Genomic DNA, 26,889 nt, shown 5'->3' on the forward strand with positions numbered 1-26,889 from the left:
GGGTTTCAAAATAATAAACACATGCGTGTTTTTGTGATAAATCCATATTATACTGAGCGCATTTCACACATTAATCAATACAGAGTACCTGCAGCTTTCAGTTCTTTTAAATCAAGGCTGAATCCTTTCTTTCTTCTTTGTTGCTGCCTTTTATTAAATCAAATTTGAGGCTTTTAATTTGATTTCTTCAGCGTGACTGCAATGCGTGATGGGATATATTGCTTTGGTTAGTGACCATCGTTGTACACTCCTTTTCGTGATGCATTGTGGGATACTTTGAGTGCACTATATAGGGTGTAAATAATCCTCACTAAGGTTTCGGACAGCACTACAAAATAGCATCCTCACTATATAGTCAGTAGGGAGCGATTTCGGACACGGGGGTTGTCAAAAGACGCGCGCGCAGTCTTTCAAATGCTGATGTAATCAAGCCAGAAGTTTTGTTTGTTTTGAATGCAATCAGGAAAGTTTGAAAAAAGTCGGCAGTAATCGTCATTTAAACTCATTTTTTGTGCAATATTTCATTTGGAAAACAGTTTTCAAAATGGTGGCGCTGACACCTGGCTGACACTTCTTAACGTTTCGAAGTCTCGCACAAGTCTCGTGAAGATCGCGTGGATAAGCGACGCCTGCCATGGACCAAACGAACTAAATTCAACACGGCTAAAAACCGAATAGGCTGATAAGTATAATATTTAATTGCAATTAGTTGCCAATACGGGTCACGATATAAGGTTACTAAAACCGAAAACGTAATTGAATAACACGTTAATTAAGAAATAAAGCAAGTTTAAAACTGACTTCAGCTCTCCTTTAACAAAGTTTGGCAAGCTATCACTGATTGCTTATCTTTACTTTTCAGCTGCCACGTCACACTATGTTCTTTATTGTGCCTATTAGGAGATTAGCCCGATCGAAAGGCGAGCCCATTTGGTCCAATCCCACAGAAGACTAATGGAGCACAAACTGCTGAAAACGTTAATACTGGCTAAAACAGAAAGGTATCAGTATTAACTTTTTCAGCAGTTTGTCCTACAGTAGCTCTTCTGTTCTTCTGGACTGGACCATATGGGCTAGCTTTCATGCCCTGTGCGAATGGATGAGCCTTCAACACCCATTTACCGGTTCACCGGTTGTACTTTGGATCCTTGGACCATTTTCGGTAGGTACTAACTACTACATGCTGGGAACACCCTACACACAAGATGTGCCATTTTGGAAATGTTCAGACCCAGTCATCTCACCATCACAATTTGGCCCTTGTCAAAGTCTCTCAGATCTTTACTCTCGCCCATTTTTCCTGCTTCCAACACATCAACTTCTTCAAGAACTGACTGTTCTCTTTCTTGCTGCCTGATACAGTATATCCCACCCCTCGACAGGTGCCACTGTAATGAAATAATCAGTGATATTCACTTCTCAGTGGTTGTAATGTTATGGTTATGGCTGATCGGTGTATAAGCTTGAAGTAATTTTACATTTACTGTACACACACACCACTCTTTTGTGCTACATGTACTGCAGCTCACAGTTAAATGGGATATAATAAAGACCATTGTGGATTGCATAACCCTGCGAAGCACAAATGTCTGGAATACAGGCAAATGAGCTTAAACAAAGAAGTAATATTAAACCCCACCACCTGCTCCATTCCCACAGTTATATCTCTTTTACAGCATATTCCAGGAGATGAGCGTCATGAGGAAGTGGTTTACGTCTCCTCTTTCGTCTATATAAACCTCTGTGGAGGCCAAAATTCTACAGGTGAGCCAAGATGGAGTTTGGATTCGTGTTATTTCTACTCAGCTCCGCTCTTTTTGAGCACAGCTCCGGATTCACAACGTGTAAGTCACTTTCTGCAATTAGAAGGGGAAAAAAAAGAATATTTTTGACTTTGCATTAACTGTTAAATAGTTACACGCTAGAGCATGATGCATTTATGTTCATGGGAATCTTTAATGAAAATGGTTACTGAGATCTGAATGCTGTTCATTAAATGTAAACTAGCTTTAGAAAAGTAATCAAGACCTTTCAACCAATCAGAATCCAGAACTCAACACGGCTGTGGTACATTGCGTCATATTATTAACTTTTATTTTATCTGTTTAAACAGATTATGAAACTGCAACGCCTGATACTTTCGTAACACCAGTTTCAGGTAGATGTTTAATGCTGTCTTTCTTACTCCAGCGTCATCTCCAGGCATCTACACTTAATAACTACTGTATTGTCATCATTAGGGGTGGTGGGCTCGTGTAGTGGACTCTTCACTGAACAGGAAGGAGTATTTGCGAGTCCAAATTACCCGAACAGATACCCGCACTACGCTCACTGCACATGGACAATCAGGAGCCTGGAGAACAAGTTCATCGCCCTGAGATTCAGCTATGTCAAGCAAGTCATTTATTCCTCTTTCTGATCATGTTCGACTCTTCTTCTTTTTCTGTTAGCTCTTCTGTACAACTCATTCAGCTTGAAGCACTTCAAATACGTTCAGACTAGAGGTGTAACACAAGGACACTATCTTTATCTGTTTAAAATGAGACGACCTTTCGATTTCATAGAATCAGTGAAATTTAGTTCCTTCTGAAATGTGGTCATTTGAGCGGATTAAAGCAAATAATGTGCATGAAATCGCTCGCTTCGTGCAGTCAAGCAGACAGAGGAAGTCCGCGTGTGTGCGCACGCGCAGGTTTCCCTTTGAGCGTGCACTGACAGTTCCATCATTCTGTCGCTAAACGAACAGCTGATCACACCGAGGTGCTCGCTGAGCGCCCATATTTATTAGTTTGGTCCTGCGTTTCCTTTCCTTCGTATATAACATAACGTCTTTTCTTCTCGCTTTCTTTCCGTTACTGTAGTCGCTCTTTCACGTTTCATTCGCACACTCACGCCCTCCATTTTTCTCTCCTGTTTCAAATTTGTATCCCACAATGCCTTGCGTGAACGGGGAAAGCCCACCACGTGATGTAATTCATGACGTAGTATCTTGAATTGCGTCATGGTGAAGCAGGAAAAAATAGCAGAGAATTTAGGGCCATGTGGAGATAAATTCATTAATTGTTCTATTTAAAAAAAATAAAATTGGAAGTCTGTGATTCGAATTCAGTAGCTTTCGGTCACTAAACAAAAATAATTGGGTGTCGGGGAAAATTCTTTTTATGACCTACACTTGAGAAATCTGAAAGGCAGTACAGCTTTAATGCTTCAAATATCTGAGTCTGGATTCAGATGGATTCTGTCAGCATGGTGTGTGAATTCTGGCTCTGACAGTTCCTCAGACTCAGCTACAGCTGTCCAGCTTAAAATATGGCTAAATATACAGCATATACTATATATTTAGTATAAAACTAATATCTTATGTCGAGGCAAATAACCGGAAAGGAATCTGGACTATGGAGGGCGGCACGGTGGTGTAGTGGTTAGCGCTGTCGCCTCACAGCAAGAAGGTCCGGGTTCGAGCCCCGTGGCCGGCGAGGGCCTTTCTGTGTGGAGTTTGCATGTTCTCCCCGTGTCCGCATGGGTTTCCTCCGGGTGCTCCGGTTTCCCCCACAGTCCAAAGACATGCAGGTTAGGTTAACTGGTGACTCTAACTGGTGTACCCCGCCTTTCGCCCGTAGTCAGCTGGGATAGGATCCAGCTTGCCTGCGACCCTGCACAGGATAAGTGGTTAGAGATGATGGATGGATGTGGACTATGGAAGTGCTAAGGTATGACCCTGTGTATCTGTGTGTTTCTCAGTATCGAGTCAAATCCAGGCTGCAGTTTCGATGCTGTGCGTGTGTATGATGGTCCGTCTACTTCGTCTCCATTACTGGGACGTCTGTGCGGAAGTTCGTCAAGGTCTTTCGGCTCAAGCGGGAACAATCTCACCATAGTGTTCAGCAGCGATGGCTCTGTGGACGGCAGGGGATTTGTCGCAAACTGGTATTTCACAGGTGAGCTAATTACAGTTCACTTTTAGTTCTTCATGCAAATTTCTGGTTTACTTGTATATTTGATGAAGCGTTCCCCCCAAAACAAACAAACAAAAGAAACTTAGTTTTGGAATACTATACTTTAGATATTATTTTATTTTAAAAAGAGGAAATGAATAAAGTATGGATGGTACGGACATGTTGTTGGTGATGCAAAATAATTGTAATCTTTCTTTCCTTTCTTTTCTTCCAGATGTTCCAGGTAACAAACGCATACACATACATTTTTAATGCTCACATGTGGCATGTCATTAACTGCTTCAGGCTCATTTCAGAATCAATCAATCAATCAATCAATCAATCAATCAATCAATCAATCAATCAATCAATCAATCAATCAATCAATCAGTCAATCAATCAATCAATCAATCAATTCTCATTACTTTTAAATCCAATATACAATATGTTTAATGCTTATAATAAAGAACTTTTTGCTTTCTTTTTTCAGAAACACCACCACCAGGTGTGTGTGAATGATGACTGCAAAGTTATAAGTTGTTTTTATTTATTTATTTTTTACTTCATAACTGTACACACGGGGTGGCACGGTGGTGTAGTGGTTAGCGCTGTCGCCTCACAGCAAGAAGGTCCGGGTTCGAGCCCCGTGGCCGGCGAGGGCCTTTCTGTGTGGAGTTTGCATGTTCTCCCCGTGTCCGCGTGGGTTTCCTCCGGGTGCTCCGGTTTCCCCCACAGTCCAAAGACATGCAGGTTAGGTTAACTGGTGACTCTAAATTGAGCGTAGGTGTGAATGTGAGTGTGAATGGTTGTCTGTGTCTATGTGTCAGCCCTGTGATGACCTGGCGACTTGTCCAGGGTGTACCCCGCCTTTCGCCCGTAGTCAGCTGGGATAGGCTCCAGCTCACCCTGCGACCCTGTAGAACAGGATAAAGCGGCTACAGATAATGAGATGAGAACTGTACACACACACACACATATACTAGTATATATACTTTTTCATTTCAACCAATATTTTTTTGTTTGTATTTTTTTTTAAGTTTAGATGTGATAATAACTTTGGTTTCCTCTTTTTTTTAACCCATAAATATTAACGTGTCGATTTATTTGTACTTTTTTTTTTAATTTCACCTGATTAAACAGTGACATAGTAATGAAACTACATCAGGTCCAGCGATCACAACCCGAGAATCATGCAAAAGGTTTTAATGTTGTATTTTGTTGTGTTATTTACACTTGGATTGGTCATTTGGTAGCTCATTAGCTCATATAGTGGACACAAGATAAGTATAAACATATTATATATAGAATTTAAGAACTTAAGAAAGATTTTTTTCTTTGCTTTAACATAATAGTGACAGTCCAAGTGAGTTTTGCGAAGAGTATTTCTGTGATCTGTACAGTGTAGGTGTGTTTGAACGACACATTAATATGAAATAAACTGAATGTTGGAGTTATATTTTTAATTATTCTTCTTACCTCAAAACCATACATGATATTTTTCATTTTATTTAATCTTTCGTTTTTATTTTGTCTTTTTAAGCAGCTGTGCGGATGGAGCTGATCTCAGTTTCGCATTGTTAGCATAGCGATACGCTACGGCAGCTCAGCGTTGGGATGTTTCTTATAGTGACAGTGATACAGTACATGTGTAAACCATAAATATGAATCAATTAATACAAATATTTCAAGTAAAATGGAAAACGTTGTGAGGAAAGACTGACATGGAATGAAACCCTTTATAACTCCATTAGAAGAGTCAAAAATTCAATCTAGCATTAAATGTAACTTTAAATGGATAAAAAGTACAATGAGTTGTTTTATAATGAATAGAAAAATAATAAATAATAATTATCAAGGGTGATTTTCTGGAATGAACAAAGTATTGGCACCTCAGATTTTTTAATTAACATTTCTGATTATTGTGGTATAATAGTGATATTTTAAGGTAATTGCTTTTAAACTGGGCGGCACGGTGGTGTAGTGGTTAGCACTGTTGCCTCACAGCAAGAAGGTCCGGGTTCGAACCCCGTGGCCGGCGAGGGCCTTTCTGTGCGGAGTTTGCATGTTCTCCCCGTGTCCGCGTGGGTTTCCTCCGGGTGCTCCGGTTTCCCCCACAGTCCAAAGACATGCAGGTTAGGTTAACTGGTGACTCTAAATTGAGCGTAGGTGTGAATGTGAGTGTGAATGGTTGTCTGTGTCTATGTGTCAGCCCTGTGATGACCTGGCGACTTGTCCAGGGTGAACCCCGCCTTTCGCCTGTAGTCAGCTGGGATAGGATCCAGCTCGCCTGCGACCCTGTAGAAGGATAAAGCGGCTAGAGATAATGAGATGAGATGAGATGCTTGGCATACAGCACAGATGAAATATCAGTCCTCTCTGACCCACGGTGCAAACTGGCAATGCAATAAATAAAAATAGAATAACTGAAAAAAAACCCCAATATAAACAGTATAAACACTCTAGATAGGAAACTGTTAACTTTTAACTGTTAACTGTTAACTTTTAAACTGTTTGTTTAATTGAAATAATCTGATAAGCTACAATTATTACTCTCTGTCATAGATTATAATTCCTGTCGGTATAGCTGTGGCTCCAACTTCAATGGGTGTTCTTGTAACAGCTCTTATATATATTAGCAGATAGGACTTGGATGGTGTTTTAATTGAAGTATAAACATATAATTTACTGTATAGTTGAAGAAATATTTTAAATTGATATGATAGTTACAATTCATGGTCACTGTTTTATTGCTAAATAGCTCTGATAATTATTTATCCATAGCATCTAATTATTCCTGCCGGTATTCCTGCGGCTCCAACCTTGGCGCGTGTTCCTGTGCGAGCTCCTGTCAGTACAATGGAACCTGCTGTCGGGATTATTATGGTAAGAACAAAATATTCAGTACATAACTTTAAAAATAGTTTGGTTAACATCACAAAGATGTGCTATGTGTATTTTGTGTGGATTATTCATTCTAATAATATTACTATTTATTAGAAAATCTCTCTCTTTTTTTTTTGGTCAGTACAGTTTTATTCATTTTACTTTGTCTTTTGTGCAGAGGTGGACAAAGTACCAACTTCATTACTTAAGTCAAAGTACAGATCCCGCTGGTCAAATGTTACTACGATACAAGTGAATACAATACAAGTCAAATTTTTACTTAAGTACTGAAGTGCTTGCTTTTAAAAATACTTCAGTATTATAACGCCATTACCAAAGACAGAAATGTGAATTCAGAAAATGAACGCATGCTGTGCATCATGGCGGTTTAACGTTAAGCTAGCTAGTCAGTGAAACTCTACCTGACATGCTAGCGAACTCTTTTCAAACTTGAAATCATATTGTGTTGCTAACGCTACTAGAAAAGAAAGATTTCTACATTGTTTATTTTGCAAGATTATGCTAAAGCATATTTCTGAAAGGACTTCAGATAAGTTAACGTTATTCATGTTAGCGTAACTGTTTTTACATGCTAACTAACAGTGTCCAAGTTAACTAGCTATGTGTTAATGTTAGCCGTGGACAAGGCGATGGCAACTTGGCAGGAAAATCCATAGAAAGTCATTTGACTAACCAGACTGCATAGCTATTGCAACATTATCGCTAGCTCTAAAAGCACAGACAATTTCATTGCAAGCTTTCTCTTGGAATAAAACGTTTATATACCTCAATATGCTTCCGCAGGTCGGACGGCGAGTTTTTGTAGGCCGTGATGTGGTTCATTTTCAGCAAACAAAGCAAATGTTTAAAACGAAACGAATCTTTAATCCTTTCAGAAAACTGAAACATGGGTTCCAGATAAAGCCGTGGGTGTGCGTGCGTTCCCCAGAAGAACCGCCTCCTTCCATTCTGCCATCAACTGATCGTGTTAAATAACGCTGCGGAGAAATCACTGATCTTGATTTTATCCCGTCTATGGACGTGACGCGACCCTAGTGATTACCGATTGGCTGTTTCAGTGTCATCTGCGAAAAAATCATCACGTTTTAGAAAAGAAAAGAAAAAACATCAACTTTCAAAGCTGCTTCATAGTAACGAGTAACGAGGACCTTGATAGAAATGTAGTGGAGTAAAAGTACGATATTTGCCTTTCAAATGTACTCAAATACTCAAGTAAAGTACAGATACTCAAAGAGTACTCAAGTAAACGCACTTTGTTACTGTCCACCTCTGCTTTTGTGTCTTTTTTTCTTTCCTTTTGTCGACAAAATGCAGTTATAAACAGACAGAGACATTATAATTACTCAAATCAAAAAGGAAACACACTAGTGATAGTTTACAAAAGTACAGACTTACAGAAATGTCATGTGTCGTGAATAAATAACGTTAACTTTTTCCTATTTTCCATGTAGATTATTGTTCCATGCCAACAACACCAGGTAAAAACTAAACACTGCTCTTAAACATTTCTCTGTAATCCTCTGTCTCTCTATTCTCAGTCAAACTGTTCCGTCTCCTCCGTATTTCTCTTTTCTTGGAGCTCAGGATCGTTTCTTTCCTCCTTTCCACACTGTTTAGTTTTCATTTGAACTGCAGTAAATTATAATGAGAAGAAATAAAGCTTGATTCTTTTCATTCACAGTTCTCTTGTTAAGGTACATTATATATACACTGATACACAACAGGGGTGTAAATGTTAAACACTGACGAGAATCACCAAAATTCATCTTGTACACAACTTCAAAACTCACCAACACTGAAAAGCTACTGCACTCAGCTAGCCAGTTAGCATTATTAGCATTGGGATGGATTACAGTAGCACAGTTAGTGATGGGAGGATTATAGAGAGAACAGTCGGGAGAAAATATCAGGAAAATCAGAACATGCGCAAGAAAGGACGCTGGCTGCACACTCACTTTGGGAAGTGTTTTGTTTGTTTATTGTCACATTTGTTTCCTGCCATATATTTCTAGCTCTGGTTTATGACTCTGGTTATTGTTTTAGTTTCATTTGGTTCAGTTTTTAACTCTGCGCCTTGTTTCATATAATAATAATAATAATAATAATAATTATTATTATATATATATATTAGCAGATAGAACTTGGATGGTGTTTTAATTGAAGTATAAACATATAATTTACTGTATAGTTGAAGAAATATTTTAAATTGATATGATAGTTACAATTCAAGGTCACTGTTTTATTGCTAAATAGCTCTGATAATTTTTTATCTGTAGAACCTAATTATTCCTGCCGGTATTCCTGCGGCTCCAACCTTGGCGCGTGTTCCTGTGCGAGCTCCTGTCAGTACTATGGAACCTGCTGTCGGGATTATTATGGTAAGAACAAAATATTCAGTACATAACTTTAAAAATAGTTTGGTTAACATCACAAAGATGTGTTATGTGTATTTTCTGTGGATTATTCATTCTAATAATATTACTATTTATTAGAAAATCTCTCTCTTTTTTTTTTTGGTCAGTACAGTTTTATTCATTTTACTTTGCCTTTTGTGCAGAGGTGGACAAAGTACCAACTTCATTACTTAAGTCAAAGTACAGATCCCGCTGGTCAAATGTTACTCCAATACAAGTGAAAGTTGTCCAGTCAAATTTTTACTTAAGTACTGAAGTGCTTGCTTTTAAAAATACTTAAGTATTAAAAGTACATTTTCTGTCAACGCATCGTTGTATTATCGCCACAACACTTACAAAACCTAACGTCGTTACCAAAGACAGAAATGTGAATTCAGAAAATGAACGCATGCTGTGCCATCATGGCGGTTTAACGTTAAGCTAGCTAGTCAGTGAAACTCCACCTGACATGCTAGCGAACTCTTTTCAAACTTGAAATCATATTGTGTCGCTAACACTACTAGAAAAGAAAGATTTCTACATTGTTTATTTGGCAAGATTATGCTAAAGCATATTTCTGAAAGGACTTCAGATAAGTTAACGTTATTCATGTTAGCGTAACTCCATTTATACATGCTAACTAAGTGTCCAAGTTAACTATCTATGTGTTAACATTAGCCGTGGACAAGGCCATACATGTCAACCTTTGGTCAATCAAACCTGTATAACCAACCTCCAAAATCCGTATTTCCCTTATAAAATCAGTATAAGATGCAAATTAAAATAATTTACCTAAAATTTGAATGATAATTAACAATGATATATCCCAGTTACTTTTTATTCAATATTAATAACAATAAACCTTCAGAATGAATACAAAGCTCCAATGTTCGACAAAAACACAAAGTGTTATCAGCGTAGTTACGAAGGAAATACTTCGTTGTTTGGAGACAGGTTTCACCGAGCGGCTATTATGCGCGAGACTTCATATCAGCCAAAAAGTCAGGAAAATCTGTTCATAAAATTACGTTATAATGACCAAATACAATGAAAAGTATTTTCCAGTCTCACCTGTGAAAGGCAATCCCATGTGATCTCGTTTGGACGGTAAACCTGTTGGTACAGTTAAACGCAGCACATGAATGAGGCATCTTTATTCTCGGCTACTGTCTAGACGCTATACCAGAGACGGTTGAAGAATCTCCACTTTGCCACATCCAATATGGCGGCGAGGATGACGTATGATTCTACGCAGAAGGCGGCGTCTATGTTTATATGTCTATGACTTCACGGTTGGCGGGATTCTCGCAATGCGGTGTGCGCATGATCAAAAGTGGAACGAAGTCTCACTACCACAAGATAACGCGCGATTTCATAAGACTCTTTACTGGCTGTCTGTGGTGTACAGTACGTTTGTAAATGTTATGCGCTCTTTTATCATCGTGGGAATTGATTATAGCTCTAAATAAATATTGAAGTTTTTTTAAAGAATCCGTATAACTTTATTTATACGCCCGTATACTACGTTTATTGAATCAAATCCGTATAAAATATGGACATTCCATATAGGTTGACATGTATGCAAGGCGATGGCAACTTGGCGGGAAAATCCATAGAAAGTCATTTGACTAACCAGACTGTATAGCTATTGCAACATTATCGCTAGCTCTAAAAGCACAAACAACTTCATTGCAAGCTTTCTCTTGGAATAAAACGTTTATATACCTCAATATGCTTCCGCAGGTCGGACGGCGAGTTTTTGTAGGCCGTGATGTGGTTCGTTTTCAGCAAACAAAGCAAATGTTTAAAACGAAACGAATCTTTAATCCTTTCAGAAAACTGAAACATGGGTTCCAGGTAAAGCCGTGGGTGTGCGTGCGTTCCCCAGAAGAACCGCCTCCTTCCATTCTGCCATCAACTGATCGTGTTAAATAACGCTGCGGAGAAATCACTGATCTTCATTTTATCCCGTCTATGGACGTGACGTGACCCTAGTGATTACCGATTGGCTGTTTCAGTGTCATCTGCGAAAAAATCATCACGTTTTAGAAAAGAAAAGAAAAAACATCAACTTTCAAAGCTGCTTCATAGTAACGAGTAACGAGGACCTTGATAGAAATGTAGTGGAGTAAAAGTACGATATTTGCCTTTCAAATGTACTCAAATACTCAAGTAAAGTACAGATACTCAAAGAGTACTCAAGTAAACGCACTTTGTTACTGTCCACCTCTGCTTTTGTGTCTTTTTTTCTTTCCTTTTGTCGACAAAATGCAGTTATAAACAGACAGAGACATTATAATTACTCAAATCAAAAAGGAAACACACTAGTGATAGTTTACAAAAGTACAGACTTACAGAAATGTCATGTGTCGTGGATAAATAACGTTAACTTTTTCCTATTTTCCATGTAGATTATTGTTCCATGCCAACAACACCAGGTAAAAACTAAACACTGCTCTTAAACATTTCTCTGTAATCCTCTGTCTCTCTATTCTCAGTCAAACTGTTCCGTCTCCTCCGTATTTCTCTTTTCTTGGAGCTCAGGATCGTTTCTTTCCTCCTTTCCACACTGTTTAGTTTTCATTTGAACTGCAGTAAATTATAATGAGAAGAAATAAAGCTTGATTCTTTTCATTCACAGTTCTCTTGTTAAGGTACATTATATATACACTGATACACAACAGGGGTGTAAATGTTAAACACTGACGAGAATCACCAAAATTCATCTTGTACACAACTTCAAAACTCACCAACACTGAAAAGCTACTGCACTCAGCTAGCCAGTTAGCATTATTAGCATTGGGATGGATTACAGTAGCACAGTTAGTGATGGGAGGATTATAGAGAGAACAGTCGGGAGAAAATATCAGGAAAATCAGAACATGCGCATGAAAGGATGCTGGCTGCACACTCACTTTGGGAAGTGTTTTGTTTGTTTATTGTCACATTTGTTTCCTGCCATATATTTCTAGCTCTGGTTTATGACTCTGGTTATTGTTTTAGTTTCATTTGGTTCAGTTTTTAACTCTGCGCCTTGTTTCATATAATAATAATAATAATAATAATAATAATAATAATAATAATAATATATATATATATATTAGCAGATAGGACTTGGATGGTGTTTTAATTGAAGTATAAACATATAATTTACTGTATAGTTGAAGAAATATTTTAAATTGATATGATAGTTACAATTCAAGGTCACTGTTTTATTGCTAAATAGCTCTGATAATTATTTATCTGTAGAACCTAATTATTCCTGCCGGTATTCCTGCGGCTCCAACTTTGGCACGTGTTCCTGTGCGAGCTCCTGTCAGTACTATGGAACCTGCTGTCGGGATTATTATGGTAAGAACAAAATATTCAGTACATAACTTTAAAAATAGTTTGGTTAACATCACAAAGATGTGTTATGTGTATTTTGTGTGGATTATTCATTCTAATAATATTACTATTTATTAGAAAATCTCTCTCTTTTTTTTTTTTTGGTCAGTACAGTTTTATTCATTTTACTTTGTCTTTTGTGCAGAGGTGGACAAAGTACCAACTTCATTACTTAAGTCAAAGTACAGATCCCGCTGGTCAAATGTTACTACGGTACAAGTGAAAGTTGTCCAGTCAAATTTTTACTTAAGTACTGAAGTACTTGCTTTTAAAAATACTTAAGTATTAAAAGTACATTTTCTGTCAACGCATCGTTGTATTATCGCCACAACACTTACAAAACCTAATGTCGTTACCAAAGACAGAAATGTGAATTCAGAAAATGAACGCATGCTGTGCATCATGGCGGTTTAACGTTAAGCTAGCTAGTCAGTGAAACTCCACCTGACATGCTAGCGAACTCTTTTCAAACTTGAAATCATATTGTGTCGCTAACGCTACTAGAAAAGAAAGATTTCTACATTGTTTATTTGGCAAGATTATGCTAAAGCATATTTCTGAAAGGACTTCAGATAAGTTAACGTTATTCATGTTAGCGTAACTCCATTTATACATGCTAACTAAGTGTCCAAGTTAACTATCTATGTGTTAACATTAGCCGTGGACAAGGCCATACATGTCAACCTTTGGTCAATCAAACCTGTATAACCAACCTCCAAAATCCGTATTTCCCTTATAAAATCAGTATAAGATGCAAATTAAAATAATTTACCTAAAATTTGAATGATAATTAACAATGATATATCCCAGTTACTTTTTATTCAATATTAATAACAATAAACCTTCAGAATGAATACAAAGCTCCAATGTTCGACAAAAACACAAAGTGTTATCAGCGTAGTTACGAAGGAAATACTTCGTTGTTTGGAGACAGGTTTCACCGAGCGGCTATTATGCGCGAGACTTCATATTAGCCACAAAGTCAGGAAAATCTGTTCATAAAATTACGTTATAATGACCAAATACAATGAAAAGTATTTTCCAGTCTCACCTGTGAAAGGCAATCCCATGTGATCTCGTTTGGACAGTAAACCTGTTGGTACAGTTAAACGCAGCACATGAATGAGGCATCTTTATTCTCGGCTACTGTCTAGACGCTATACCAGAGACGTTTGAAGAATCTCCACTTTGCCACATCCAATATGGCGGCGAGGATGACGTATGATTCTACGCAGAAGGCGGCGTCTATGTTTATATGTCTATGACTTCACGGTTGGCGGGATTCTCACAATGCGGTGTGCGCATGATCAAAAGTGGAACGAAGTCTCACTACCACAAGATAACGCGCGATTTCATAAGACTCTTTACTGGCTGTCTGTGGCGTACAGTACGTTTGTAAATGTTATGCGCTCTTTTATCATCGTGGGAATTGATTATAGCTCTAAATAAATATTGAAGTTTTTTTAAAGAATCCGTATAACTTTATTTATACGCCCGTATACTACGTTTATTGAATCAAATCCGTATAAAATATGAACATTCCGTATAGGTTGACATGTATGCAAGGCGATGGCAACTTGGCGGGAAAATCCATAGAAAGTCATTTGACTAACCAGACTGCATAGCTATTGCAACATTATCGCTAGCTCTAAAAGCACAGACAACTTCATTGCAAGCTTTCTCTTGGAATAAAACGTTTATATACCTCAATATGCTTCCGCAGGTCGGACGGCGAGTTTTTGTAGGCCGTGATGTGGTTCGTTTTCAGCAAACAAAGCAAACGTTTAAAACGAAACGAATCTTTAATCCTTTCAGAAAACTGAAACATGGGTTCCAGGTAAAGCGGTGGGTGTGCGTGCGTTCCCCAGAAGAACCGCCTCCTTCCATTCTGCCATCAACTGATCGTGTTAAATAACGCTGCGGAGAAATCACTGATCTTCATTTTATCCCGTCTATGGACGTGACGCGACCCTAGTGATTACCGATTGGCTGTTTCAGTGTCATCTGCGAAAAAATCATCACGTTTTAGAAAAGAAAAGAAAAAACATCAGCTTTCAAAGCTGCTTCATAGTAACGAGTAACGAGGACCTTGATAGAAATGTAGTGGAGTAAAAGTACGATATTTGCCTTTCAAATGTACTCAAATACTCAAGTAAAGTACAGATACTCAAAGAGTACTCAAGTAAACGCACTTTGTTACTGTCCACCTCTGCTTTTGTGTCTTTTTTTCTTTCCTTTTGTCGACAAAATGCAGTTATAAACAGACAGAGACATTATAATTACTCAAATCAAAAAGGAAACACACTAGTGATAGTTTACAAAAGTACAGACTTACAGAAATGTCATGTGTCGTGGATAAATAACGTTAACTTTTTCCTATTTTCCATGTAGATTATTGTTCCATGCCAACAACACCAGGTAAAAACTAAACACTGCTCTTAAACATTTCTCTGTAATCCTCTGTCTCTCTATTCTCAGTCAAACTGTTCCGTCTCCTCCGTATTTCTCTTTTCTTGGAGCTCAGGATCGTTTCTTTCCTCCTTTCCACACTGTTTAGTTTTCATTTGAACTGCAGTAAATTATAATGAGAAGAAATAAAGCTTGATTCTTTTCATTCACAGTTCTCTTGTTAAGGTACATTATATATACACTGATACACAACAGGGGTGTAAATGTTAAACACTGACGAGAATCACCAAAATTCATCTTGTACACAACTTCAAAACTCACCAACACTGAAAAGCTACTGCACTCAGCTAGCCAGTTAGCATTATTAGCATTGGGATGGATTACAGTAGCACAGTTAGTGATGGGAGGATTATAGAGAGAACAGTCGGGAGAAAATATCAGGAAAATCAGAACATGCGCATGAAAGGATGCTGGCTGCACACTCACTTTGGGAAGTGTTTTGTTTGTTTATTGTCACATTTGTTTCCTGCCACATATTTCTAGCTCTGGTTTATGACTCTGGTTATTGTTTTAGTTTCATTTGGTTCAGTTTTTAACTCTGCGCCTTGTTTCATATAATAATAATAATAATAATAATTATATATATATATTAGCAGATAGAACTTGGATGGTGTTTTAATTGAAGTATAAACATATAATTTACTGTATAGTTGAAGAAATATTTTAAATTGATATGATAGTTACAATTCAAGGTCACTGTTTTATTGCTAAATAGCTCTGATAATTTTTTATCTGTAGAACCTAATTATTCCTGCCGGTATTCCTGCGGCTCCAACTTTGGCACGTGTTCCTGTACGAGCTCCTGTCAGTACTATGGAACCTGCTGTTGGGATTATTATGGTAAGAACAAAATATTCAGTACATAACTTTAAAAATAGTTTGGTTAACATCACAAAGATGTGTTATGTGTATTTTGTGTGGATTATTCATTCTAATAATATTACTATTTATTAGAAAATCTCTCTCTTTTTTTTTTTTTGGTCAGTACAGTTTTATTCATTTTACTTTGCCTTTTGTGCAGAGGTGGACAAAGTACCAACTTCATTACTTAAGTCAAAGTACAGATCCCGCTGGTCAAATGTTACTCCAATACAAGTGAAAGTTGTCCAGTCAAATTTTTACTTAAGTACTGAAGTGCTTGCTTTTAAAAATACTTAAGTATTAAAAGTACATTTTCTGTCAACGCATCGTTGTATTATCGCCACAACACTTACAAAACCTAATGTCGTTACCAAAGACAGAAATGTGAATTCAGAAAATGAACGCATGCTGTGCCATCATGGCGGTTTAACGTTAAGCTAGCTAGTCAGTGAAACTCCACCTGACATGCTAGCGAACTCTTTTCAAACTTGAAATCATATTGTGTCGCTAACGCTACTAGAAAAGAAAGATTTCTACATTGTTTATTTGGCAAGATTATGCTAAAGCATATTTCTGAAAGGACTTCAGATAAGTTAACGTTATTCATGTTAGCGTAACTCCATTTATACATGCTAACTAAGTGTCCAAGTTAACTAGCTATGTGTTAACGTTAGCCGTGGACAAGGCCATACATGTCAACCTTTGGTCAATCAACATTGACATTATAATTACTCAAATCAAAAAGGAAACACACTAGTGATGGTTTACAAAAGTACAGACTTACAGAAATGTCATGTGTCGTGAATAAATAGCGTTGACTTTTTCCTATTTTCCATGTAGATTATTGTTCCTTGTCAACAGTGTTGGGCACGTTACTTTCAAAAAGTAATTAGTTATAGTTACTAGTTACTTTTCCCAAAAAGTAACGGAGTTAGTAACGGAGTTACTTTGTCATAAAAGTAACTAATTACCAGGGAAAGTAATTATTCCGTTACATTTTGTTCCCCCCCCAAAAAAAACAAAAAACAAATTCAATTAGTGTAATCATAATAAAAGTGAATGTTAAATGTGTTTAATGACCGAAATGGACACTTAACAGAACCAGTTAGTAATGTTATCTACACTATATTAATATTTTTGTGGGACAATGTGAGATAAGACATCTATCAAATGTAATATATTTTTGTAGTTATTAAAATTGTTACTAATTACTGGCCACTGACGAGGACAAACGCTTTGTTCCTCGACATAATGTGCATTGCACGTAGACATTTTTGCCTTTTATTTCAAGTAATGAAAAGTAATGGCTGTATTTCCAGTGTGAAAGCGCAGTGCTGGGCTGACCGCTCGCCATCGCTGGGTCTTCTGATTGAAAGAGTGCGCAGTAGTGCAGTAGGCGTGGCCTACCTACGTATGTTGTCCAAATCTACTCTGATTGGCTGACTATGCCGTTGTCTCGCATCTCCCCGCCCCCCACTAAAGCAGAGTAAAGAAAGGCTGAACGAGCAGCGTGCCAGATGAGAACAGCTTTAATAAAGTAACGCAGAGCATTTTATTGTAAGTAACGGGAACGGCGTTATAATGATGTAAAAAGTAATTAGTTAGATTACTCGTTACTAAAAAAAGTAACGCCGTTAGTAACGCCGTTTATTTCTAACGCCGTTATTCCCATCACTGCTTGTCAACAACACCAGGTAACCTCGGTGTGATCAGCTGTTCGTTTAGCGACAGAATGATGGAACTGTCAGTGCACGCTCAAAGGGAAACCTGCGCATGCGCACACACGCGGACTTCCTCTGTCTGCTTGACTGCGCGAAGCGAGCGATTTCATGCACATTATTTGCTTTAATCCCATCAAATTAAATAACTTCCCAGCCACAGAATGGCCTGATATTTTGTGAGATATTACAGAAATAAACAGATATCACAATGACCACATTTCAGAGTGAACTAAATTTCACCGATTCTATGAAATCGAAAGGCCGTCTAGCTTTAAAGAGTCTGTCTGTCTGCTTGTCTCTCTCTGTGAGTTTGGGATATGAAATGTGTTTCTTGTATTTATTTATTTTTCAGACTACTGTTACTACACCACAACAGCTCCTGCACCAGGTGAGCTCTTTACCTTCGCTTGGGTCATCATGTGGCCCGTAATACAATAATATATACACATTTGATAAAATATGCTTTTGTACGCTTTTATTAAAATTATCCTTTATTATTTAATGTTGGTGTTTTTATTTTTAATCATTATTAACATAGCCAAACAATGTTTATATATTACATTTCATAATAATGATGATGATGATGATGATGATGGTGGTGGTGGTGTGTGTGTGTGTGTGTGCACTCTGCAGCATGTGGTGGGAGGCTGCACGGCTCCGGCTCCATCTCCAGCCCTTATTACCCCAATTATTACCATGACAACGCGTACTGTGAGTGGCAGCTCTCAGCTCCAGCAGGACAGACCATCTTCCTCTCCTTCCAGGACTTAGAGTCAGTGCTTTTCGCAAATGATATACATCTGCTACTTATTCAAATAACAGCCAAATAATCACAAAAATTATTTATTTATTTTTAATAAATCCATAAATTCATTTTCATTGAAACAATTTCAATAATCTTTCCTTTGCTGAGTGAGTAAATATACTTATATTCAATATAAATTATAAAAACGATAAAAAATTACTTGCTAAAATAATACTGTAAATATTAAAATATTTTACAATATTAACTTTTTTATTGACTTTAATTCGAAAGTGGGGTAATTCCACAATAAAACACATCTTGCTAATGATGTTTTTAATATATTATTTGTGTCACTAAGGTTTTATTATTATTATTATTATATTTTTTACATTAAGGTTTAATGATGTGTTAATTGTAGGTTATGTCGACATACAGTGCCCTCCACAATTATTGGTACTCCTTGTAATGATTAGTACAAAGGGTTAAAAAAATCCACCTTTTGGTGAAGTTGCTTCATCTCATGCTGAAAAAATGAGAAAAATCCAGCCTTTGATTGAAATAAATTTAATTAGAGAAAAACAAATCTGTCTATGTGTGTGTGTGTGTGTGTGTGTGTAGTCTGGAGCGCTGCTGCAGCTGTGATTATGTGAAAGTGTATGATGGTTCGTACGTCGGGTCCCGCTTGTTAGGAACGGTCTGTTACAATGACACAAACCATCTGGACTTCCAGTCATCTTCATCCTACATGACCGTGCTGTTCAGGAGCGACTACTCCGGGGTCGGACGTGGCTTTAAAGCCTCCTTCAGCTCCTCCCTCAGCTCAAATACAGGTATGCAGTCCACTATGAAACCACCATGTTGTTAATCAGGCCGACATTTGCGGCTTTAACACTCCAGTCTGGTCTGAAGATGTTTTCTGTATTAACCGGGACTTTTCACCTGCACAAAAACCTAAAATCAGCTTAATCAAGCTCCTGAGGTGTGAAAGAGAAAAATGTGAATATTCTGATGAGCGAAATTTCGCCATCATCTCTGGATGGGAGGGGCGTACTCTTTCTCAGATATGCAGAAGATGGTCGATAGCACTTTCCTCTGAGTGTGTTATGCTGTGCTATGATGCTACATGAGCAGTAGCTCACAAATCACTGCCTTCACATGTGTCACAGGAAGCACATATTAGTCCTCACCTTCCCCCGTTGGTAGCTGTCATATGATGGTATTTAAAAAAAAAAAAAGAATTTTATATATATATACAGTACCAGTGAAAAATTTGGACACATTCAATAGTTTTTCTTTCTTTCTTTTTTTTAAATTAAAAGTCACTTAATGTCTTAAAGTAATGATGGATGTCGTTTCTCTTGACGTAGTTGAGTGGTTATTGATATAATATGGATTAGTACAGTTGTGGTGTTGAATACTCTATTTTATTAGAGAGAATTATTATTATTATTTACCATTTACTGTTTGATCTCAAACGCATTAAGAAGGCAAGAAACTCATCCGCTAATTACCTTTTGATGAAGCACACCTGTTAATTGAAAAGCATTCCAGGTGGCGACCTCATGAAGCTGGTTAAGATAATGACAATAGTGTGCAAAGCATCATCAAGGTAAACGCTGGATATGCTGAAGAATCTAAAATATCAAATAGTTTTTTTTAAACACTTTTATGTTTACCGCATAATTTCATATATGTTCCAGATGTTATTTCATAGTTTTGATGTCTTCAGTATTGTTCAACAATGTACAAAAATACAAAATAGAGAAAAACCTGTGAATGAGTAGGGGTGTTTTTGATTGGTACTGTATATACAGTATATACAAGGTATACTGGATGCATATTGGAACAATGCATGAATCGAGCCAACTGGTTGGAGTAAAGGCCTAGAAAATTATTTAATAATAATAATAATAATAATAATAATAATAATAATGGGGCGGCACGGTGGTGTAGTGGTTAGCGCTGTCGCCTCACAGCAAGAAGGTCCTGGGTTCGAGCCCCGGGGCCGGCGAGGGCCTTTCTGTGCAGAGTTTGCATGTTCTCCCCACGTCCGCGTGGGTTTCCTCCGGGTGCTCCGGTTTCCCCCACAGTCCAAAGACATGCAGGTTAGGTTAACTGGTGACTCTAAATTGACCGTAGGTGTGAATGTGAGTGTGAATGGTTGTCTGTGTCTATGTGACAGCCCTGTGATGACCTGGCGACTTGTCCAGGGTGTACCCCGCCTTTCGCCCGTAGTCAGCTGGGATAGGATCCAGCTTGCCTGCGACCCTGTAGAAGGATAAAGCGGCTAGAGATAATGAGATGAGATAATAATAATGTTACATTTATATTGCGCCTTTCTCAAACTCAAGGTCGCTTTACATAGGTCAAAGAAAACAGAACACCAAAAAACATTTGCTAAAGAGTGGTAGGTTTATGCAGTGGTGGAGGAGGAGAAGTGCTCATGAAACAGAAAGGTTTTGAGATGAGATTTGAAGAAAGGAAGGGAAGAGCAGTCATGGTGGGGTTGAGGAAAGGTCTTCCAGAGCTTGGGAGCCATGGTGCTGAAGACCATGCCACCCAGGGTAGAAAGTCTGGTGCGAGAGGCAACAAGGAGATTATAGCTAGAGGGTCTGTGAGAGCGGGATGGAGTGTAAGGGGTCAGAAGGTCACAGATGTAAGAAGGAGCAAGGTTACGGAGGGCTTTGAAGGTGAGTAGTAGGATTTTATACTTAATTCAGGACAGAACAGGTAGCTGAGAAAGAATGGGGTGATATAAGCAGATCGTTTGGTATGGGTGATAAGTATTGTAGTCTTTGAAGGGACTATTTAATGGTTTTTGATTTTGACTCGGTCTCCCTTTCATTTGCACTCAATCTTGACTTGGTTAAGGTATCAGTCTTAACTGGATCTTGGCTGGTCCTGATCTTGAACTAGTCTTGGACTTGACAATGATGGGCTTGAGTACAGCCATGCAGACAATTCTGTGTCATGTGATGTGTCCAAAATAAAGACAGACTTTATCTGCCAAAGAATGTCCCCTGAAAATGAAACATGCATTAAAGCTGGATTGTTGCTGAATTGTAGCTAGATGTAGGATATGGTCATGTAAGTTGTTTTACATTGTTTATTTTATTATTATTACTGTTAGTGGATTGTGGATTTCACAATAAAACTAGAAAATATGAACATGGCCTGGATCAGTGGGACTTAATCTTGCAGTGTAGTGAACACTGTAGAGGTTGGTAACGAAGTACACCGACCACAATAACTCAGCCTAGATGCATATTTAGAGTTTTACATCAAATGTTGAATGTCGTGCAGGTCGTGTAGATTGCTCCTCTGAGAAGATGAAGATTACTATCCGTAGATCATACTTGGACTCAATGGGTTTTAACTGGCATGACCTTTACCTGGATGACCATCGCTGCACACCTTCAGCTGACTACTACTACGTCACCTTCAACTTCCCAATCCATAGCTGCAGCACCAGAAGGGAGGTAATGCTACACTTCATAAAATATCTCATAACATCCAGTGATTCAGTGAAATCAAATTGTGCATTCTGGATTAGTTGCAGAGGATGAATTCAACACAGGGTTGGATCTGGCAGGAGTGAGTTGCAATAGTCCAGTCTCAAAATGACAAGGGACTGATCAAGCACCTGAGTGGCTGCAATAAAAAAAATGGCCAGAGCCTCCTGATGTTGTAGAGGAGGAACATGCATGAGCGAGCCAGTTTAGTGATACGAGATGAGAATGACAAGTCGTTGTCCACTTTTACCCCAAGGTTACATGCAGTGACAAATGGTGAGATCTGAGAGACGTTGAAATGGGGATGCATCAGCAGGGACGTACAGAAGCTCAGTTTTATTGGGATTTAATTTCAGCTTTAGTGTCATGATGAGATGCCTGCCAGACTTGCTGGTATCCATGCCAAAACAGGAGTGTCTGAGGGAGGAAAGGACAGGATGAGTTGAGTGTCATCAGCATAGCAGTGGTATGAAAACCCACGTCAAATCAAATCAATTTATTTGTCAGAAAAACATTGTTGCAAAGCAGATTATCAGAAAAATAAACACTTTAAACATATGAACTAATCATTTTATCCCTAATGAGTTCATTAATCCTGAAAGAGGAAGCCCGAGGCAATGGTGGCAAGGAAAAACTCCCTCAGACGGCATGAGGAAGAAACCTTGATAGTAACCAGTCTCAAAATGGAACATTTGGATGGTAACGGATAATGTGATTATAAATAACTTGCTTCGAGAAGTGTGACCTGTATAGTCACAAAGTGCAATTGTGTAACCAGGAAGGGGTTTATTATGAAGTCTATTTTGTTGACGTTATCAACTGTTCATTGATGGTGACTTGAGTGCATGACAACTGCAGTCCTAAAGTTACCATGGTAATTGTAGTCCTCAGCCATCGTAGCAAAACTGTAAGGGTCCAGAGCCATCTTCTAAGTGTGTCTTTAGCTGTCCATATGGAGCCGCCCTCCACAGGAGTGCACTGAGTGCAAGCAGGGATTGTGGCAAGACAAATTATGACAGCATAACTAAAAGGGAGAGCCAGAAGGTAACACAGACGTGTTACCTTCTGACCATGTGAGGCTATGACCTCAGCAAGAGAGCAGGTATAGAGGGAACATAGAAAATGATCCAGCACTGAGCCTCATGGGACAACAGTATAGTGGGGCAGTATATGGGGCAGATATGGATCCCTTCCCTGTCCTTACCTGATATAACCATCCTTCCTGATAATAATTAAACACTTATTAGGATGTGTTGAAGCAGATGAGAACTGATGACTGATCTTGATTGATGACTTAGCTGAATTAGCAGTATGAAGCTTCTCAGTAATGCATGCCACTTTGAAGCCAGACAGTTTAGGATTTTGGAGGTTCTACTGGGCCAGACGGAGAGATGACTGATTGTGTCTCTAGAGAGAAGTGATACCGGTCTGTAGGTACTGATGTCTGAGGTATCCAGAGTGGATTTTTTCATGATGGGAATAACCCTTGCTGTCTTGAATGCAGTTGGTATATGACCAGATCCTATTTAGACACTGATGATAGAAAAATGACGGAGAGAAAGAATGAAGAGGAAGGATGGAATCCAGTAGGCAGGTGGTGGAATTGCAGTACAAGACCAATGTGTTAAAGAAAGAGGAGGGGAATCCTGAACATGTAGTGTAGGAATAGGGATAGGAGTGAAGGGCTGGGAGATTTTACCAATTTTCAAAGGTGGTGAATAAAAGATATAAGGATATTGTGGAGGGTGTGATGATCTTGTGCAGTGGCTTCTAGCTTTTCTTTGTAGAAGGAGGTCTTAGCTGCTGTTAGATAAATTAGATAAGAATATGGACTGGCTGGTGGTTGGGAATTGGAGACCAAATTATGGAGAAAATGTAAAAAAAAAAACCCTCTGGGCAATAAATGTGTTGTCTGCCAAACATTATCTAATTGTGCTTAATTTTACATGTGCTTATTTATGTGCACTTCTCCCTAGGCCGAGAACGGACGTATTATTTACACCAATAATGTGCGAGCCGCTCAGTCAACGTCAGGCGAGATCACGAGGCAGGACACAAGCTTCCTAATGCGTGTGAGGTGTGTAATGGAGCGTGATTCTTCAGTCGGGACACTTTATGAAGCTCTGGAGAATAACAATGCAACCATCAGTGGAACAGGTCGGTTCAACACCAGCATGGCCTTTTACCCATCCAGCAGCTTTTCCTACCCCATCACCGAATCCCCCTACAAAGTGAACCTCAATCAGCAACTGTACGTGCAAGTCCAGCTAACCAGAGCTGAACCAACCCTCCACCTGTTTATGGACACCTGTGTGGCCTCGCCCAACAATGACTTCTCCATTCGTACCTATGACCTCATACGCAATGGGTATAACACACACACATGCACACTCTCACTCACACACTCATGCAGAAATATAAAAAGCACACTGATAAAAAAACACTGGTAGTACACATATGCTTATACTAATGTACTTGTCCCTGTAAACCAATAGCTACACCTCAGTGGACCCATTTTTTGAAGGCAACATAAACAATAAAGTGAGCATGCATACCTGATAGTCTGCACTTGAGATGTGGATTACGCTTGCCACAAATATTACCTCCTACCAGTCAGGATGCTAGTGATAAACTAGCAGTGTGACAGGCATAGAGAGTCAGAAATTATTGACTGTTGAGATAAAGTCAACAAATAGCACTCAAGACTAGGATCATCAGGCAGTCAAGGTGTTGGAGGAGATCCTGTAACCCCAGTTAGTACTATAATCTCTGTAACCTGTTAGTCCCATAGTCCTATAGGTGCTTAGTCCAATAAGAAGGGTGCCACAACTGCTATGTCCTATGAGTGAGGAAGTTAGTTATCCTACAACTTGGTAGGCATGGTAAGTTGGGAAATGTGTATTGGAGATGATCAGTGGTGACTGTATTGAAAGTTGAGTCTGAACTCTATAGATAGAACCCAAGTGTAAGCTCTACAGGTGCCTTCTAATTAATTCCTTATTTCCTACACTGAGCCAGGATGTTAGTGATAAACTAACATTGTGACGGGCATAGAGAGTCAGAAATGACTGTATTGAAGGTTCAGATAAAGTCAACAAATAGCATTCAAGACTAGGATCATCAGGCAGTCAAGGTGTTGGAGGAGGTATTGTAACCCCAAGATGATCACGTTATCTACAGACCTGTTAGTCCTTAGAGGTGAACTGTAGTTAGTCCAGAAAAAGAGTGCCCCACCCACTACGTCCAACAGGAAGTTAGTGATCATACAACTTGGTAGGCATGGCAAGTTGGGAAATGTGTACTGGAGACAGTCAGTAGTGATTGTACTGAAAGTTGAGTCTGAACACTCCAGATAGGACCCAAGTGTAAGCTCTACAGGTGCCTTTTAATTAGAATCAATAATTCTTGTAATTAGTGATGCTTTTATTTTTGCTGATACTGGTTTACATGTTGAGTCTTTCAGCACTACACAGAGGTTTCATTTGGCTGTTCAAATCCCCCTAGACAGTGCATCTATGGTCCAGGCATGAGGACAAGCAGACCACAAATGTAAACATCAGTGAAACGGTTCAACACCACCATCGACTTTTACGCCTCCAGCAGTTTCCCTCCACCAGCACTAATTTCCTCTTCTGTGTAAACCTCAATGAGAAAGTGGACCCCCTTCAGCTTTTCTGAGAGAGTTTTTATAGCTCCCAGTGGATCCCATGCCTCGTTGTATAGTTAGTTGTCCTCTCTTCAGAAGGCATCTGTGGCCTGGCAGAGCTGCCTAAGAATGCAAGTGGTCTTCTATAAGATGTCACAATATCCATGAACTCATTGTCCCTGGTCCACTGAGTCAAGCATCACATTACTGAGTGCAACACTTTGTATACTATGTGTAGCAGGACATGCTACATACTGTCTCTATGTAAGTAGTTCATGGAATAGCGATGTATTAATTTTTATTATTGTTTTTATTATTTCAGGTGTGCGAAAGACAGCACAGTTTACATATACAGAAACGGAAATCGTTACTTCGCTCAGTTCAGATTCCGTGCATTCAAGTTCCTGCGTACACACAGCCAGGTGTTCCTCAGGTGTGATGTCATTATCTGCGTCGACAACGACTACAACTCACGATGTCGCCAAGGATGCCGTTATCGCAAGAAACGAAGCTTGAGCTCTGATCACCGCACTGAGGTCGTCACCCTTGGGCCAATTACACTCAAAGGTCAGAGGTCAACATATGAAGTTTGTCTTATTCAGAAGGCAGGGTAGGGACTTTGAAAGACTCTTAATATACACAGAAGTGAAACACACAATCCCATAATTTTGTTTCCTACACAATATGATGGACAGAAAATTTAAGAATGTGATATCATAACATATGAACTGTGATAAACAGACAAAAGGCTTATGTATTCAAAATATTTTTTTATATTTATTTACAGATCAAGAGGAGGCTGTGGCCAAGATTGAGGACAAGAATTGAACTCACAATCACTGATGAATTAATCACTTAAAATGTAGTTAACACTGAATAATCTTACAAACCTTCCTCTATTAAAGCATTCTTCAAAGGCAAACTGGTGTGGCGTAGTTTGTGTTATGGCAGAAATATATATACTACCGTTCAAAAGTTTGGGGTCACCCAGACAATTTTGTGTTTTCCATGAAAAGTCACACTTTTATTTACCACCATAAGTTGTAAAATGAATAGAAAATATAGTCAAGACATTTTTCTGGCCATTTTGAGCATTTAATCGACCCCACAAATGTGATGCTCCAGAAACTCAATCTGCTCAAAGGAAGGTCAGTTTTATAGCTTCTCTAAAGAGCTCAACTGTTTTCAGCTGTGCTAACATGATTGTGCAAGGGTTTTCTAATCAACCATTAGCCTTCTGAGGCAATGAGCAAACACATTGTACCATTAGAACACTGGAGTGAGAGTTGCTGGAAATGGGCCTCTATACACCTATG

At 38.7% G+C, this 26,889-nt stretch overlaps 1 protein-coding gene across 1 annotated transcript; it reads left to right on the forward strand.

The window, feature by feature from the left end:
• The first annotated feature begins 1,774 nt into the window (after nucleotides 1–1,774).
• LOC132894689 (deleted in malignant brain tumors 1 protein-like) lies at nucleotides 1,775–26,401 on the forward strand. The gene is made up of 10 exons (XM_060934833.1): nucleotides 1,775–1,844; nucleotides 2,241–2,394; nucleotides 3,742–3,938; nucleotides 18,023–18,058; nucleotides 18,304–18,442; nucleotides 19,034–19,245; nucleotides 21,719–21,894; nucleotides 23,904–24,295; nucleotides 25,896–26,140; nucleotides 26,361–26,401. Exons 1-10 carry the CDS (start codon nucleotides 1,775–1,777, stop codon nucleotides 26,399–26,401), a joined length of 1,662 nt encoding a protein of 553 aa, XP_060790816.1.
• Nucleotides 26,402–26,889: the final 488 nt, after the last annotated feature.

This window comes from Neoarius graeffei, chromosome 11 (assembly GCF_027579695.1).
Source record: "Neoarius graeffei isolate fNeoGra1 chromosome 11, fNeoGra1.pri, whole genome shotgun sequence".
Classification (NCBI taxonomy): domain Eukaryota; kingdom Metazoa; phylum Chordata; class Actinopteri; order Siluriformes; family Ariidae; genus Neoarius; species Neoarius graeffei.